The sequence below is a fragment of the Pongo abelii genome, chromosome 18 (assembly GCF_028885655.2).
Source record: "Pongo abelii isolate AG06213 chromosome 18, NHGRI_mPonAbe1-v2.0_pri, whole genome shotgun sequence".
NCBI lineage: Eukaryota > Metazoa > Chordata > Mammalia > Primates > Hominidae > Pongo > Pongo abelii.
In genome coordinates, this window is record NC_072003.2 from 66,584,566 (window position 1) to 66,602,243 (window position 17,678).

The window sequence follows — 17,678 nt, forward strand, 5'->3', positions numbered from 1 at the left end:
GTGAACCCAGGAGGCGGAGCTTGCAGTGAGCCAAGATCGCACTACTGCACTCCAGCCTGAGCAAAAGGGCGAGACTCCGTCTCAAAAAAAAAAAAAAGATACCTTTGGTGTTTTAATCTAAACATTCTTTATAGGTAAGATTTCAGTCTTGCAGATTTGAATGCGTGATTCCCCCTAGATAGCATCAGTCCCTTTTGTTGCATCACCATCATATATTCATATATGGCGTTTCAGAAATGTTCCAAAGCTAAAAAATGACAGTCACAGGGTGAAAACATGGATGGAAATGGCAGTTTAGTTTGTTTAAATATGGAATATTCTAAAACAGATAAGTCACTGTTAGAGTCAACTCTCAGCTTTTGGTTAGAAAATTTAAGCAACTTAGAATTAAGGTCGTTATTGGCCTCATTCTGATTTCAGAAATGTTGAGGAGATGTGAGTAGATAAAAGGCCAGGCACAGTAGCTCATTATCTGTAATCCCAGCACTTTGGGGGGCTGAGGCAGGAGGATTGCTTGAGGCCAGGAGCTCAAGACCAGCCTGGACAAGATAGCAAGACCTTCATCTGCACAAAAATATTTTTCTTAATTAGCCAGGCATTGTGGTGCACACCTCTAAGTCCCAGCTACTTGGGAGGCTGGAGTGGGAAGATTGCATGAGCCGAGGATTTTGAGGTTGCAGTGAGCTATGATCTTGCCACTGCACTCCATCCTGGGCCACCAGAGCAAGATATTACCTATAAAAATAAAAATGGAAAATGTTGAGGCTCTATTTTTTTTGGGGGGGAGACTAAAAATATGGTTATCACTTGGTGGGGGGAATATCCAGTGTCCAAAATAAACATGTTCCCTGCTCACAAGGAATCTACAGTCTAGCTCAAAAGCTGACCAAAGGCAGTAACACTGTTTAAGTTATATTGGAAGTACTGGCTCTTATAGTACATCTATTCTAGTCTGGGTGGTGAATAAAAGCTTCCCTAAAGAGACGTTTGAGGGTGGGTGAGGTGGCTCACGCCTGTAATCTCAGCACTTTGGGAGGCCAAGGCGGGTGGATCACAAGGTCAGGAGATCAAGACCATCCTGGCTAACATGGTGAAACCCCGTCTCTCCTAAAAAATACAAAAAATTAGCCGGGCGTGGTGGCGGGCGCCTGAAGTCCCAGCTACTTGGGAGGCTGAGGCAAGAGAATGGCATGCACCCAGCAAGCGGAGCTTGCAGTGAGCAGAGATCGCACCACTTCACTCCAGCCTGGGCGAAAGAGCGAAACTCCGCCTCAAAAAATAAAGAGATATTTGAGCTAAGATCTGAAGGATGGCAGACCTTACGCTAGCTAGAGAAGGTATTGCAGGTAGCTAGCCAATAACTTGGCAAGTTTGAGAAACTAAGAGCATCTGAGTATGACTGGAATAGAAAAGCGGGGGCTGCAGCAGTGAGATGAATCCAGAACAGATTCCACCCAGCAGAGGGCAGGGTAAGAGTCACAAGCGGTGCTGGACTGGCCTTTCCAACTGTGTTAAATAAAACATTTGGACCATTCCCAAGGGTGAACAGGAAGCCCTTGAGGGCTTATGACCTTGATGGAATCGGTGCTTGAGAAGACTCAATTTTGTTTGGGGAGAATAAGACTGGAGTCAGAAACTTGGTCCTACTGATCATACGATATGGTAACACAGGAAGATGAAGGGTAGCTTTGTGGGCATGGAGACATTTCAAAGCTATAAACAGTACAGGAGGCATAATTGACAGTTTTCCCAATTTCTGTTATCAGTCAGGATAGGCTGGTTATGTTGCTTTGTTTTGTTTGTTTGTTTGTTTGGTTTTTGAGATGGAGTCTCATTCTGTTGCCCAGGCTGGAGTGCAGTGGTGCAATCTCACCTCACTGCAAGCTCCGCCTCATGGGTTCAAGCAACTGTCGTGCCTCAGCCTCCCAAGTAGCTGGGATGACAGGTGCCCGCCACCACACCCTGCTAATTTTTTGTATTTTTAGTAGAGATGGGGTTTCATCATGTTGACCAGGCTGGTCTCAAACTCTTAACCTCAGGTGATCCACCTGCATCGGCCTCCCAAAGTGTAGGGATTACAGGCGTGAGCCACCACGCCCGGGCTGGTGTGTTGCTTTAAAACACCAAAAATATTTATTGGCTTAAAGATTTATGTCTTATATGCTAAATACTCATCAGGGATTGACCTAGGCTAACAAAGCAGAACTGGAGGACTGCCAGCCATTGTGACAGAACCAAGAAAGAAAACAAGTAATGAAACAGGCATTGGCTTTGAAAACTCACCTGAAATTGATACACGTGACTTCTGTTTTCAATGGACCAAGCAATTCACAGCCACACCCAACTTCAGTTGCGCAGGGAACTGCAACCCTACTTTTTGCCCAGGAGTCAGAATATTTGTGAATTGCTCTAATGACTACAACAGGCCACTCTTTCAATTATTTTACTTTCCTTCCTTCAAGAAAATACACATCATGGAAGAAAACCTAAAAGTGCCTGCTAGTCAGGCAATTGAACTAAAATTGTGTTTGGAGACCAGGATCTACGCACCCAGTACACAGTGGTGGGACAGGGACAGAAAAATTGCAGGAAGCACTTGCCTTCCGAAAGGGGAAGAATGAAGTCACTGGTCAGTAACAATTATGAAATGACACTGGAGACCATTTGAGGGCCCTCTGCCCTAACAGAGGGGAGTGTTCTTTGTAAGGCCTATTAGGATGGGTTCCCTGCCCCACCATTTTCCATGACTTTTAGCGCCATCCCTCATTTGCTGTACACATTACCTGTCATTCCTGCTTTCAGACTGGCTTTTAAAGAAAAATCTGACTGGGCGCAGTGGCTCACACCTGTAATCCCAGCACTTTAGGAGGCTGAGGTGGGTGGATCACCTGAGGACAGGAGTTCAAGATCAGCCTGGCCAACATGGTGAAACCTCATCTCTACTAAAAATACAAAAATTAGCTGGGCATGGTGATATGTGCCTGTAATCGTAGCTACTGGGGAGGCTGAAGCAGGAGAATCGCTTGAACCTGGGAGGCGGAGGTTGCAGTGAGCCGAGATCTCGCCACTGCACTCCAGCCTGGGCAACAGAGTGAAACTCCGTCTCAAAAAAAAAAAAAAAAAAGGAAAAATTAACTTGGCAAATTAATAATAACCATGGTACTAAGATTGTTTTCCAAGTTTTTCAAGTAAGGTTTCAAGCTTGGTACATTTCTTCCCTTCCAAGTTATCACATGTGACAGTTTTACCAGAAGGACTGACATCCTTCCAAACACCAATGTCAGTTCTCCCAATCACCATCCTTCCAGCTACCCAAGCTGGGAAAACTATGTGGTTATTCTTGACTCCCAGTCTCTCTCATCTCCCACATGCAGTCTGTAAATCCTGCCATCAATTCTCTGTTACTATTAGATTTTTTAAAATTTTAGTTATACACAAAGCAATTACCTGTAAGCCAGACACACAAGTACAGACCTCCTAACAAATCTGTGAGATTGTTACAGATTTTACAGAAGAAACTAAGGCATGGAGAGGCTAATTAACTTGTCAAGGCACAAAGCTATTAAGTGGCAGAACTGGGATTCAAATTTTGAGTCCCTGAGCTTAATCACCATGTTCTGACCTGAAGCTGTCCCTGCATGTCTGGCTTTGACTCCTACCATGACTACTTGTCCTCCCTGAATATGCTTTTCATTAGCCAATTCCATATTTCTGAACATCCCCACCCTCAGTTTGGGGGAATGGCTGTAGCTGACATTCTCCTGAGTTGGCCTGCTCCTCCCAGGCACCTTCTGCTTCTATTCTGTGTATTGGGCTCTGGGCCAAGGCTTCCTAATATCACCATCCCAAAGCTGTTACTCCCACCTTGGATAAAAACCTGGGTGAATCAACATTAAATGAGCAAAGATAAACTTTTGTTTATTTTTTTAGAGATACGGTCTCATTCTGTTGCCTAGGCTGTACTGGAGTGCAATACATAGCTCACTGCAGCCTCAAACTCCCAGGCTCAGCCGGGAGCAGTGGCTCACGCCTGTAATCCCAGCCTTTGGGAGGCCGAGGCAGGCGGATCACAAGGTCAGGAGATCGAGACCATCCTGGCTAACACGGTGAAGCCCCGTCTCTACTAAAAATACAAAAAACTAGCCGGGCGTGGTGGCGGGCGCCTGTAGTCCCAGCTACTCGAGAAGCTGAAGCAGGAGAATGGTGTGAATCTGGGAGGCGGAGCTTGCAGTGAGCCAAGATGGCGCCACTGCACCCCAGCCTGGGCAAGAGTGCGAGACTCCGTCTCAAAAACAAACAACAACAACAACAACAAAACTCCCAGGCTCAAGTGATCTTCCCACCTGAGCCTTCTGGGTAGCTGGGACTACCTGCATGTGCCACCACATCTGGCTTGTGTGTGTGTGTGTGTGTGTGTGTAAACAGGGTCTTGCTATATTGCCCAGGCTTGTCTCAAGCTCCTGGCCTCAAGCAGTCCTCCCACTTCAGCCTGCCAAAGTGCTGAGATTATAGGCATGAGTTACCACACCTGGCCAGATAAACTTTTGTTGTTGACTAACATTGTTCACAGAAATCTATGTGCCTAGTATTCCAACAGGGAATTTCTTGGGGCTCTCCCCAGCAACTTTGTTCTTCCTGTTTTGGGGGTTACCCAAATTAGAAATCCTTTTCACTTTGTTATCCAGAATGATGTGGTTTCTTCTTTGTCTTGCCTCTGGTACAACCCCACTGGGCTTATCCCACAACCCCACTGGGCTTATCCCATCCCAATTTAGGCCCCACCCATCTTTCTCCTCCAGAAATAAGTCCCCTCCAAGTTTTGAGAGAATCTTGCTCTGTTGCCCAGGCTGGCATGCAGTGGGGTGATAATTGGCTCACTGCAACCTCTACCTCCTGGATGCAAGTGATTCTTGTGCCTCAGCCTCCCAAGTAGCTGGGACTACAGGCATGCACCACCACACCTAGCCATTTTTTCTATTTTTAGTAGAGATGGTTTTTCACCATGTTGGCCAGGGTGGTCTCAAACTCCTGACCTCAGGTGATCTGTCCGCTTCAGCCTCCCAAAGTGCTGGGATTACAGGTGTGAGCCACCGCGCCCAGCCAGACACTTTTAATTGACTAAGATTGCTCCTTACCAATCTTAAGATTTTTTCCCAGATTTCCTTCCCAAGCTATCTAGCCCAGCTGCCCACTAGGCTTTTCTAAACATATCTTTAATGCTTGTCATGGTAAGGAATAATGACCCCCTGATTCCTGTCCTCTGCCACTCTATTAGGTATGATTGGCAATGTTTTATTTTTCCAGAAATGTTCTTTCTTTTTGGTACAGCCACTATTTCTTTTATTTTTGTTTTTACAGAAAAAAAGGCCAGGGGTGGAGGGGTGGGCGGTCATAGTACGCATACTTCTGCACCTGGCTTTTTTCTCTTGGAGTTCCTTCCCCATCAACATAGAGACCTACTTCACTTTTTATTATTTATTTATTTATTTAGAGACAGGATCTTGCTCTGTCATCCAGGCTGGAGCCCCAGGGCTCAATAATCACAGCTCACTGCGGCTATCCTCAAGCTATCCTCCCACCTCTCAGCCTCCTGAGTAGCTAGGACTCCTGGCCCAACCTACTGCCACGACACCAGCTAATTTTTATTTTTTTAATAGAGACTGGGTCTTGCTATGCTGCCCAGGCTGGTCTCAACTCCTGGGCTCAACCGATCCTCCCACCTCATCCTCCCAAAGTGCTGGGATTACAGCTGTGAGCACTGCTCTCAGCATTCACCTTTAAAAACATATCTAATTATATATATATATCACGGTTTATTTAGCCACTTCCCTACTGGACATCTCAGTGACCCAGTTCTGTTGTTTTGGCATACAATGCTGCAGTGGACAACTTTCTCCATGTAGTTTATTTTAATCAAACAGCGACTTCAAATATTGATAGAGCCTCTCAAGATACACTAGTATCAAGCCAGTTTAAGAATTTAGTATGCCACTCTCTCCCCTGCTGAAAACCTTCTTCCAGGGGCAATGTAATGGAAAGGACTTTGGTTCTGCGCCTAGAACCAAGGAGCCTTGGGTCTTTAATCTCTCTGGGTCTCATGTATTCACCTATGTAAAGTCGGTATAATCTCGCATCCCAGGTTGGTTGTGAGAACCCAGAGACTGCCTCCGTGAAGGCTTGGCATTAGCAGAGGCCTCGGCTGTCCTTTAGTTTCAGGGTGTCCCGGGGCACCGGCCAGAACCTCAGGCTGAACGTGCTAGAGGAAACTTCCTGTCCCTTGCAGATTAGGAAAACTGTGGCACAGAAAGCGCCAAGGGGTTGGTCAAGACCCCCACAGCTTTGGTCCACGCTGCTGCGGGCGGCTTCGGATCCTGGTCCCGGGGGACTAAGCACATTTGGATGTGGTCAGCAGGCAGGCCTGGCCCGGCCCCTTCCCCTTCTACCCAGTCCTCTCCCCCAACCAATTCCGACCCCTAACGCCCACAGTCCTCACTCGCTTTCGGTTCGACCCTTGCCCCAGGGGCAACTGGGTGGGGCCGTCATTCCTGAACAACTAAAAGCTGCTGCGGCCAGCGTCACCTCCGGCCCCAACGGAGACGGTGGGGGCCGTGAGGCTTAGGGACTCCGCGTCCTCCCTCCTGCTGGGCTTCAGCGTGCCCTCTGTACTTGCTTTCTGCGACCAGTGAATGTGAGTGGGACGTGTGTGTAGACAGCAGACGGGTGTTGTGCAGCCGTGTGACGTGTGTGTTGTGTGGTGAACCCTTCTTTGTGTAGATATATGAAGTGTGTGTGTAGATAATATGAAGTGTGTGTGCTGTGGTGCACAGATGTAGGGGCTCACGAAGCACTGGGCTCCTTGCTCCTAGAGCCCCAACAGTTCCCAACGTTACAGCCCTGCCCGGCTCAGCCTCTGCAGAGACTGCAGCGGGACCCGGAGTTTGCGCGTGCGCGGCTCCGCCCCAGGTTCCTCCCTCGCGCTGACACTCCCGCCTTCGCCCGGCCCTCCCCGCGCTTTACGGCCCGGCACGCCACTTTTACTGCAGTCGCTCCCGCCGCCGCCGTTGCCCCCGCCGCCGCGGCTGCTGCAGGTGAGGTGAAGTGAGGTGAGGTGTGGTGTTGGGCCGGTGCTGCTGCCGCTGCCGCCGGGGAAGAGGTGGAAAGCGGGGCTGCGGCGGCCCGGCGGGGGCGGCCTGTCAGCCTCTGCTTTGTCTCCTTAGCTCGGGTCCCTTCTGCGGTGCCGCAGGGAGGCCGCCCGGGCCAGGCGAGCCGAACCAATGCTGGACCTGGAGGTAGTGCCCGAACGCTCTCTGGGGAACGAGCAATGGGAATTCACGCTGGGTGAGTTTGGGGTCCTCTGTCAGGACCCCATTCGCTGATCCTTGCTTTCTTCTGGGCTCTTCCCACCTCTGTTCTCAGTCTCTCACGCCCCTGCGCCCGCAGCTCCTCACCTCTTTCGTCCTCTCGGCTCGCTGGCCTTCAGGCACTAGATACCCGCTCCAACTGGTCCGATTTGCCTGTCAGTTGCTCGTCTCGGGTCTCAGCAGGGTCTCTTCTGGGACGGTGGGACAGTAGTAATAAAGACAATAATAGTCTGCTCTCCCCAAATGCCTAATGCCCGGCCCTGCTCTTTTTGGACGTAATTCTCTCTAGTACCCCTCGCCGGCTCCTGAGGATAGGTACTATTGTTATTCCCATTTCTATTTTACAGACTAAATAATGGCTGAGAAGTGGCTGACCCCTCTGATCATCACTGTGGCCTGTGGTCTGTCTCCCACTGCTTTTCTGGGCTGTGGCTTCCTTCCCCTTTTTAGGAGGGGAAACCTAGGCTTGGAACCCATGATCAGATGTTGGGGGGTCAAGGGAGTTGAGTTTGTGTGTATTAAAGGAACAGCTGACTTGCTTCCCTCTTTTTTTTTTTCTTTTGAGACGAAGTCTCGCTCTGTCGCCCAGGCTGGAGTGCTGTTGCGCGATCTTGGCTCACTGCAACTTAACGCCTCGTGGGTTTAAGCGGTTCTCCTGCCTCAGCCTCCCCAGTAGCTAGAATTACAGGCACGCGCCACCACACCCGGCTAATTTTTGTATTTTTAGTAGAGACGAGGTTTCACTATGTTGACCAGGCTGGCTGGTTTCGAACTCCTGACATCGTGATCCGCCCACCTCAGCCTCCCAAAGTGCTGGGATTACAGGCGTGAGCCACTGCACCCGGCCCCGCTTCCCTCTGTTGAAATGTAGTCTGTATCGGATGCTGTAATCCTAAACCCAGACCTCAGTTGTGACAGGTGAAGGTTGGGTGAAATAGGAGTCAGGGGGAAGTAACATTTAGTTTCTAAAAAATGCAGTTTGGTCGTTTTGGGGTTTGCTGGCCCAGCCTTCTCCCTTCATTCACCCTCTCCATTCCCAACATCACTACTTTTATGTGTACAAGGATGTTTGCATTCAGTAACCCCTGTGTGTTTACTTTGATGTTCCAGCACTAAGAAAAGGGGGTGGGGTAGGTGTTGGTGCTGTTTGTTTGTGCAGGCCTGAACTTTAGTCACTCTAGTGTGAGCTACTGGACTAAATCAGCTGCTCCATTGGATTATAAATTATCCTTGACTCTGGAAGACTTATGTCTGTGAAGACAGTGTGTTGGAGAAACCAGGTGGTACAGATTGCTGGTGAGGCCCTGTTGATGCTTAGTGGCTACATACGTCCTGTGTGTTGTAAGAGCTAGTTTTTGTTGTTGGTGTTTTGTTTTAAGACAGAGTCACTCTGTTGCCCAGGTTGGAGTGCAGTGGCACAATATCGGCTCACTGCAACCTCTGCCTCCCGGGTTCAAGCAATTCTCCTGCCTCAGCCTCCCTACTAGTAGCTGGGATTACAGGTGTCTGCCACCACACCCGGCTAATTTTTGTATTTTTAGTAGAGACCGGGTTTCGCCATGTTGGCCAGGCTGGTCTCGAACTCCTGACTTCAAGTGATCCGCCTTGGCCTCCCAAAGTGCTAGGATTACAGGTGTGAGCCACCATGCCCGACCATAAAAGCCTTTTTAATTTAGGGGACTTGGCCAAATCCTTTTGTAACTTACACCACTCCTGTAGAGTTCTTTCCAAAATATTAGCTGGTACGAAATGCTCCATTCTCTCATGAAGCACTAAGAGCTTGGTTGGGAGGCTGGTGATACCATGCTAATGCTGTTTGGCTTCTGGTTAACTCCTTTCCTCCCCTCTTCTTGACAGCTTCCACCCAAGCAAGATCCTCCCACGGCTGGATAAAAACCACAGCCATAGCTTCAAACTATGCTTAATAGTATGACTAGGTTGTGGTCTCTTGGTGGTACAAGTATTCAGAGTCCCTTGGTCAAAAGTAGTGGCTAGGGACTAGGTGCAGTAACTCATGGCTGTAATCCCAACACTTTGGGAGGCTGAGACAGGAGGATAGCTTGAAGCCAGGAGTTCAAGACCAGCCTAGGCAACATAGTGAGACCTCGTTTCTACAAAAAAAAAAAAAAAAAAAAAAAAAAAAAAAAATTAGCCAGGCCTGTAGTCTCAACTACTCAGGAGGCTGAGATGGAAGGATCACTTGAGGCTGAGAGGTCAAGGCTGCCGTGGGTCATGATCACACCACTGGGCATGATCTTGGATGACAGAGGGAGACCCTGTCTCAAGAAGACAAAAAAAAAAAGTAGTTACTAGGATATTAATTGAGATCAGGATTTCCAGAAAACTGAGTGAGAGAGCAAGGCTTCTCTCAGCTGTTGTTTTGACACCCTAACCCTGACTCCTAGCTCTGCTAGTTTCCCAGGCATCAGGGGCTTACATAGTTCTTACAAACTGTCTAAATAGCAACCAAAAACAGTGAGAAGGGCATTTCTGTATATTGGGTCCAGAATTGAATTTTAGGGGGAAGCTCATAGACTGGCCCAGAGCCTTCATGATTCCCGTGGGTCTTAAAATTCATTTTTACATGGTGTCTGCCTGAGAGATGGTGTTAATTTAACTTTATCAGACTTTAAAAATGGAAAGTCATTTTCCACCTCTGTCAGTCTCCTCCCCCACCCTGAACACATCCAAACTACATTTGGGGCTGTTAGGTAGGGATAGGTCTCAGAAGGGAATCTGCTTTAGAATTACATGCCTAGGCTAGTAAACCAGGAAGAACTTACCCCTAGCCACCACAAGCTTGTAAGATAGGTGTTGTTATCTCTTTTTGCCAGGTGAGGGACAGGCTCAGAGAGAGAGATGATAAACAAAAGTCGCCAAACAGGCATATCCTGCATCCCACTCCTCTTTCCTTCTGAGAGTGGACTCAACTTTGTCACCAGGTTTCTTATTGGAATCTGTGCAAATGCAGATGCAATTATCTGGCTGGCATCACAATGGGAAGCTGCATCCTGGCAGCTCCTTGGCTGCCTTCCTGGTGGTATAATGTTGGACGATTAGGGAAATGCCAGCAACACAGGGACAGGAAAACCTAGGCCAAGCAGAATCTCTGTGAATATGAATGTCACTGATGGTTTGACCAGCGGTGGAGTAAAGGCAGTGCAGATTTGAAATGTTTTGTTTTCTTTCTTTCTTTCTTTCTTTCTTTCTTTCTTTTTTTTTTTTTTTTTTTTTTTGAGACGGTGTCTCGCTCTGTCGCCCAGGCTGGAGTGCAGTGGTGTGATTTTGGCTCACTGCAAGCCCCGCCTCCTGAGTTCATGCCATTCTTCTGCCTCAGCCTCCCAAGTAGCTGGGACTACAGGCGCCCGCCACCACGCCCAGCTAATTTTTTGTATTTTTAGCAGAGACGGGGTTTCACCATGTTAGCCAGGATGGTCTCGATCTCCTGACCTCGTGATCCACCCACCTCGGCCTCCCATAGTGCTGGGATTACAGGCATGAGCCACCGCACCCAGCCTTTTTTTTTTTTTTTTTTTTGAGACAGAGTCTTACTCTGACACTCAGGCTGGAGTGCAGTGGCGTGATCGTGGCTCACTGCAACCTCCGCCTCTTGCGATTCTAGGCGTGGGCACACCAGCTGATTTTTTACTTTTAGTAGAGATGGGGTTTCACAATGTTGACCAGGCTGGTCTCAAACTCCTGACTTCAAGTGATCCTCCCGCCTCGGCTCCCAAAGTGCTGGGATTATAGGCATGAGCATTTGTGCCGGGCCCTGAAATGTTTTCAATGAGAGTTGCAGAATGTATTGATGCAGAGGCAAGTCTCTGAATTTGTTTTTGAAATTGGTCTTGAAAAGGACTAAAAAAGGTAGATTTAAAGGGTCAGTGAAGAAAATACCTTCTCCGAGATTACCTTGTTCCACAGAGACTGAAGGCTCACTGTGTTGGAGGCATCATCTACCTCTGTGAACTCTGCTCACAAACATTGAAAATAAACAGTGCACAGTGACTCATGCTTGTACTCTGGGAGGCTGAGGTGAGAGGATCACTTGAGCCAAGAGTTTGAGACCAGCCTAGGTAACATAGTGAGACCCTGTCTCTATTTAAATAAAAAATAAATAAATAATTTTTTAAAAAAGAAATGATCTTATTCCCTGAAGAGCTTAGTCTAGTGATAGAGAAGGATTATAGAAATAGTTCCTTTTATTATAATCAAGTAGAAGATGTATAGGGTACTGTGGAGGGGAAGAAGGGACTTGACCTGACCTAAGGGTTCAGAGAAGGCCTCCTGCCAACCAAAAGGAGCTGGAAATCTTCCAGTCGAATGAAAGAAGAAAAAAAAAAACACAGGAGAAAAGGTAGATGATGTGTGCAGGGAACTATAAGCAATTTGGTATTATAATTAGAGCATGATGTACTGGTAGAAGAAGAAAATGGATTTCCCAGAGTCCCGATTCTGTTTGGTTATGACTGCCTGGGATACTATCAAGGATACTTTGTGTTGGAATCTGTGCAAATCTGTGGAAAAGAGGATATGTATTAGTAAAGTGTATTGTGGGCATTCGTTTAGGAAGAACTGGATTTGGAGAGGTGGGGAAGAAGGCGGAATCTAGAGGTTTCTGACTTGAGAAACTCTGTAAGATGTTGGACATAGATATTGAGACGTAGAATACAGAGAAGATGAAAAGATCACTTTTAATCTGTTGGCTTTTATTTGCCTTTAGATGTATACAGAAAACAGATGGAGATATGAGTCAGAAACTGGGTGGTTGGTTGAACCAGGGATGAGCAGAAGAAACATAGCCTATTGGAGAGACTTGGAAAAGTTAGAGGAGAGTAGTAGTGGTGGAGAGACAATAGGAGTTCCAGAGAAGGAGGGTGGTCAACAGGATTCGTCGTATAGGACCTAAGTGTTCTACCTAATTGCTTTGTTTCACAGATGTGCATGACTACCTACAGTTGTGCCAGGCACAGTGATTGGGTGCTGGGAGGTATTGAGGTGAACAAGACAGACAAGGTCCTACCTCTGTGAGGATATAAGGGAGACTAACAGATAAATAAATGGTATGAGAGGCTTCATTGAATAAGGCAGTGAGGGAAGTGAGGTGTGACCAATACCTAAAGTGCGAACAAGAGCCAGCTTTGGGTAGAACATTCCAGATTCCAGCAGCAACAACAGCTAATTCAGAGGCCTGAGGTGAGAAAGAGCTTGACGTGTGCAAGTAACAAAGGGTGAACAGTGGAAAGAAGATATAGATGGATAAGATCCAGAATATTCAGGGCCTTTGGTGATGACATGGTGTTTGGGTTTTATCCGCCTGCAATGGGAAGCCATTGAGAGGTTATAAGCAGGCAAGTGCTGAGATCTGTGAGACAAAGATTTGTGCGGTTTAGAAGGCTGACCGTTCTGTTAGAGCTGGGATAGTGCTCCTGTTTCTTTGCCATTCATATAGTTAGTTCCCTTTAGAGATCTTTCGTAGCCCTCCTTTACCAGTAGCTGTGTGATGACCAGTCACCATGGCTGCTTCGTCTCCTCTGGGTGAGTTTCTCCCTGGGTGACTCAGGATCCTAAGATCCTAAGATGCTGAGACATCCTTTGATGTGGTAAATGGAATCCTCCCTCAAGAAACTGGCATGGGCTGGGTGCGGTGGCTCATGTCTATAATCCCAGCATTTTGGGAGGCTGAGACGGGAGGATAGCTTGAGCTCAGGAGTTTGATACTAGCCTGGGTGGCATAGCAAGACCCCGTTTCTTTGAAAAAAAGGAAAAGAAAGAAACTGGCATGTGCCACGTGGATCAGAGAAGCCATGCAGCCTTCCTCTTTCTTGACATCTAACTAACTGACCTTGTCTGTCTTCTGCACGTGGATGTTTGTCCATTCCTCCTGGGAATGACAGCATAGATGTTCCTCCATTTAGGAATGGCAGAGGTGAGGGATGCATCCAGCTTGTTCATATTCTCAAACATTTATTGAGTCCCTACTATGTGCCAGGTTTTATGCTATGGAAGGCTGAAAAGTACTTTTTTAAAGATTATAAGTCAGCCTTGTGATGATTGCCTTCAACTTTCTTCAGACTGAAGAATGGCCTCTCAGATGAGGGCAGAATCAGATTGTTTAAATGTACATGAGCCATGAGCTTTTTACCTTCTAATTCATTCTTCATTTGTAAGCTCTTTTTTGCATATCGCATCTCTTTGACCTGGAGGCCAACTGATTTAAATGTGAACTGGCTGCCATCGGATGAAGCCATGGTCCCTTTTCCTTCCTTTCTCTTGTCACCCACTCTACAATCCATTAGTCCCACTCAGTAAATATTTATTCAACAGTCACTGGATTGGCCATGTGCGGTGTCTCACACCTGTAATTCTAGCACTTTAGAAAGCGGAGGTGGGAGGATTACATGAGCCCAGGAGTTCAAGACCAGTCTGGGCAACACAGTGAGACCTCATCTCTACCAAAAATTTAAAAGTTAGCCAGTTGTGGTGGCACATGCCTGTAGTCCCAGCTACTCAGGAGACTGAGGTGGGAGGATCTCTTGAGCCTGGGAGACAGGTTTCAGTGAGCCAAGATTGCACCACTACACTCTAGCCTAGGTGACAGAGTGAGATTCTGTCTCAAAAAAAAAAAAACAAAACAAAACCAGTCACTGGGTGGTTAGCTCTGAGCAGGGTACAAGGGATCTAGAGAGTGGTGAACAGCAGACACATTGTTTTTGTATTCATTAAACAAGTCTTTGTTTTTTGATTGTCCAGGACCTGTCTCTATGTGTGTTTCTTCTTGTTTAAATTATAATGGACTCTGGAAACAAACTTTTTTTTTGAGACGGAGTGTCGCTCTGTCGCCAAAGTTGGAGCGCAGTGGCACGATCTCAGCTCACTGCAACTTCTGCCTGCCAGGTTTGAGCAATTCTCCTGACTCAGCTTCCTGAGTAGCTGGGACTACTCATGGTGGCGCACGCCACCATGCCCAGCTAATTTTTTTTTTTTTTTTTTTTTTTTTTTTTTTTTTGTATTTTTAGTAGAGACGGGGTTTCACCAAGCTGACCAGGCTGGTCTCAAACTCCTGACCTCATGATCTGCCTGCCTCGGCCTCCCAAAGTGCTGGGATTACAGGTGTGAGCCACCGCGCCCAGCCTGGAAACAAACTTTTTGGTGGTCTCGGTGAGTCCTTAGACTGTTGGAGATGTCATTGGAATTTGGATTACTTAAACTGGAGGCATATGTAAATCTGCTTATAATGGGCCATGAATTAAAGAACCAAGTGTTAAGAGTTAGATATTCAGGCCGGGCACAGTGGCTCACGCCTGTAATCCCAGCACTTTGGGAGGCCGAGGCGGGTGGATCACGAGGTCAGGAGATCGAGACCATCCTGGCTTACACAGTGAAACCCTGTCTCTACTAAAAAATACAAAAAATTAGCCGGGTGTGGTGGCAGGCGCCTGTGGTCTGAGGCAGGAGAATGGCATGAACCCGGGAGGCGGAGCTTGCAGTGAGTGGAGATCGCATCACTGCACTCCAGCCTGGACAACAGAGGGAGACTTCAGACTCCGTCTCAAAAAAAAAAAAAAAAAAGAGTTAGATATTCAGGAATGCCTCGCCCTGTTGCTTTTTTTGTTTCCTCCTGAGACAGCACCTGGCTCTGTCACCCAGGCCAGAGTGCAGCCTCCACCTCCCGAGCTCAAGCCGTCCTTTCACCTCAGCCTCCTGAGTAGCTGGGATGACGGGCACACCATCATGCCTGGCTGATTTTTTTTTTTTTTTTTTTTTTTTGAGATGGAGTCTCACTCTGTAGCCCAGGCTGGAGTGCAGTGGTGCAATCTCGGCTCACTGCAAGCTCCACCTCCCGGGTTCATGCCATTCTCTTTTTTTTTTTTTTTTTTTTTTGTCTTTTCAAATCCCATTTTATTATCTGTCATATGAATGAATGAAATAACAAAAAATCAAATACAAACAAAAATCAGCTGAAACAACCTGTAACAGTACAGTTAGAAAACATGATACACATAAAGAAAAGAACTTCCTCAATTATTGTTTTCAAAAGTGATGCTAAAAACTGCTCATATTGAATAATATTTAGACAAAAGTATCTTTAGGGTGTCTGTGCAAGTTAGTGTTTCACGTGCATTTTACTGAGATGCCATGATCCCTGGAGGCAAACTAGAGCTACTTTGGGTATATCACATAACTGAAAAATAGCTACTTTATCCCAAAGAAAATATGAGATAATTGGAAAACTTTAAAGAAATATTCTAGTTAAATCTGAATGGAAAGAGGTGTGAAACAGATGAAAAATATGAAGATTTTTTTAGATGATGCTTGGCTCACAGAGATCCTACTTTAGTCTGTTAGACCATCTTCACCAAACAGCAAATAAATTGCCACTGCACTGAAGTGAATTTGATCATAACATGAACAAAAATAACAGCAGTTTTAGAAATTAAAAAGAATTAAAGGGAGAATGGTATACTAGATCATCTGAAGCAGGTCTCTAATACATTAGAAAAGCTGGACAAAATGTATAAAATATTTAAGGCGTGGTAAAGCTAATATGTTAATGAAGTTACTAGTTCAGGATCTTGAAGTATAAAAGGTAATCAGTAAAGTAAGTCCAGCTCTGTGCATGCCATTCTCTTGTCTTAGCCTACCAAGTAGCTACGGGACTACAGGCGCCTGCCACCACGCCCGGCTGATTTTTTGTATTTTTTTTTTTTTTAGTAGAGACGGGCTTTCACCATGTTAGCCAGGATGGTCTCGATCTCCTGACCTCATGATCTGCCCGCCTCGGCCTCCCAAAGTGCTGGGATTACGGGCGTGAGCCACCGTGCCCAGCTGCCTGGCTAATTTTTTTGTATTTTAATAGGCATGAGCCACCGTACCCTGCCCCCTGTTGCTTTTTTTTTTTTTTGAGACAGAGTCTTGCTCTGTCTCCCAGGCTGGAGTGCAGTGGTGCTATCTCGGTTCACTGCAACCTCCGCCTCCTGGGTTCAAGCAGTTCTCCTGCCTCAGCCTCCAGAGTAGCTGGGACTACAGGTGCGTGCCACCACACCTGGCTAATTTGTGTATTTTTAATAGAGACGGGGTTTCACCATGTTGGCTAGGTTGGTCTCGAACTTCTGACCTGATGATCTGCCCATCTTGGCCTCCCAAAGTGCTGGGATTACAGGCGTGAGTCACCAGGCCTGGTCCCCTGTCGCTATTTTTAAATTAAATGAAAAATAAAAAGAACTGGATATTTGTGGGATTTTAAGTAAAAATCCAGTGAAATCCTTGGTAAAATAAGTTGATTCATTGATTCTGGTGGATGGGTGATCTTAAACTTTTTTTTTATTATTATTTTTTTGAGAGAGGGTCTTGTCTGTCACCCAGGCGGGAGCACAGTAGCACTATCATGGCTCACTGCACGATCAACCTCCTGGGCTGAAGCAATCCTCTCACCTTAGCCACCCCCAGGACCTAGGACTACCGGCATATCCCACCATGCCCAGCTAATTTTTTTACTTTTTGTAGAGACAGGATCTTACTATATTCCCAGGCTAGTCTTAAATTCCTGACCTCAGGCGATCCTCCTGCCCTGCCCTCCCAAAGTGTTGGGATTACAGGCATGAGCCACCACAACCAGTCCTGATTTTAAACTTTTAAAATTGTTCCTTATAAGTCATGTACTCTAATAGGCCTTCATTTCAGAGATGCAGAGACAGGTGCCAGAAAGGAAGAGAAAGGACCTATCTCAGGTCATACCTAAGCCATGGCAGAGTGAGGACCAAAACCTGGGTCTGCAGAATTATGCAGTCAGTGCTTTTCTCGCTTGGTTCTTTGATTCATACTTACTTTGGTTTCTCTGAGCGCTTGTCTGTGTCAGATCAGTGTGGAGGTCCCTATTTCCAGGAAGACTTTTTGTATATATACTGCCTCCCCTCCCCTTCCATGCATGTCCAACCTTTTGGCTTCCCTGGGCCACATTGGAAGAAGAATTGTCTTGAGCCACATATAAAATAGACTAACACTAATGATAGTTAATGAGCTTAAAAAAAATAAAAATGTAAAAAGGGTCCATGCATCATATGCATCTTTTTTTTTTTTTTAATAGACAGAGTTTTGCTCTGTTGCCCAGGCTGAGTGCAGTGGCGTGATCTTGGCTCACTGCAACCTCCGCCTCCCGGGTTCAAGCATTTCTCCTGCCTCAGCCTCCCGGGTAGCTGGGACTACAAGGGCAGCCACCTCGCCTGGCTAATTTTTTTTTTTTTTTAGTAGAGTCAGAGTTTCACCATGTTAGCTAGGCTGGTCTCAAACACCTGACCTCAAGTGATCCTCCCACCT

At 46.6% G+C, this 17,678-nt stretch overlaps 1 protein-coding gene across 7 annotated transcripts in view; it reads left to right on the plus strand.

Moving 5' to 3' along the window:
* Positions 1-5,327: 5,327 nt before the first annotated feature.
* PHAF1 (phagosome assembly factor 1) overlaps positions 5,328-17,678 on the plus strand; it is a 41,090-nt gene continuing 28,739 nt past the window's right edge. For 2 of the 7 annotated variants that reach the window (XM_054534934.2, XM_063717669.1), the window contains exons 1-2: positions 6,995-7,088; positions 7,218-7,338. In XM_054534934.2, the coding sequence (XP_054390909.1) occupies positions 7,275-7,338 (64 nt within the window). In that variant the 5' untranslated portion in view covers positions 6,995-7,088; positions 7,218-7,274. Of the gene's footprint in view, positions 7,104-7,217; positions 7,339-17,678 lie in introns of all 7 variants that reach the window. The other 5 variants (XM_024233497.3, XM_054534932.2, XM_002826524.6 and 2 more) reach the window with 5 other exon arrangements.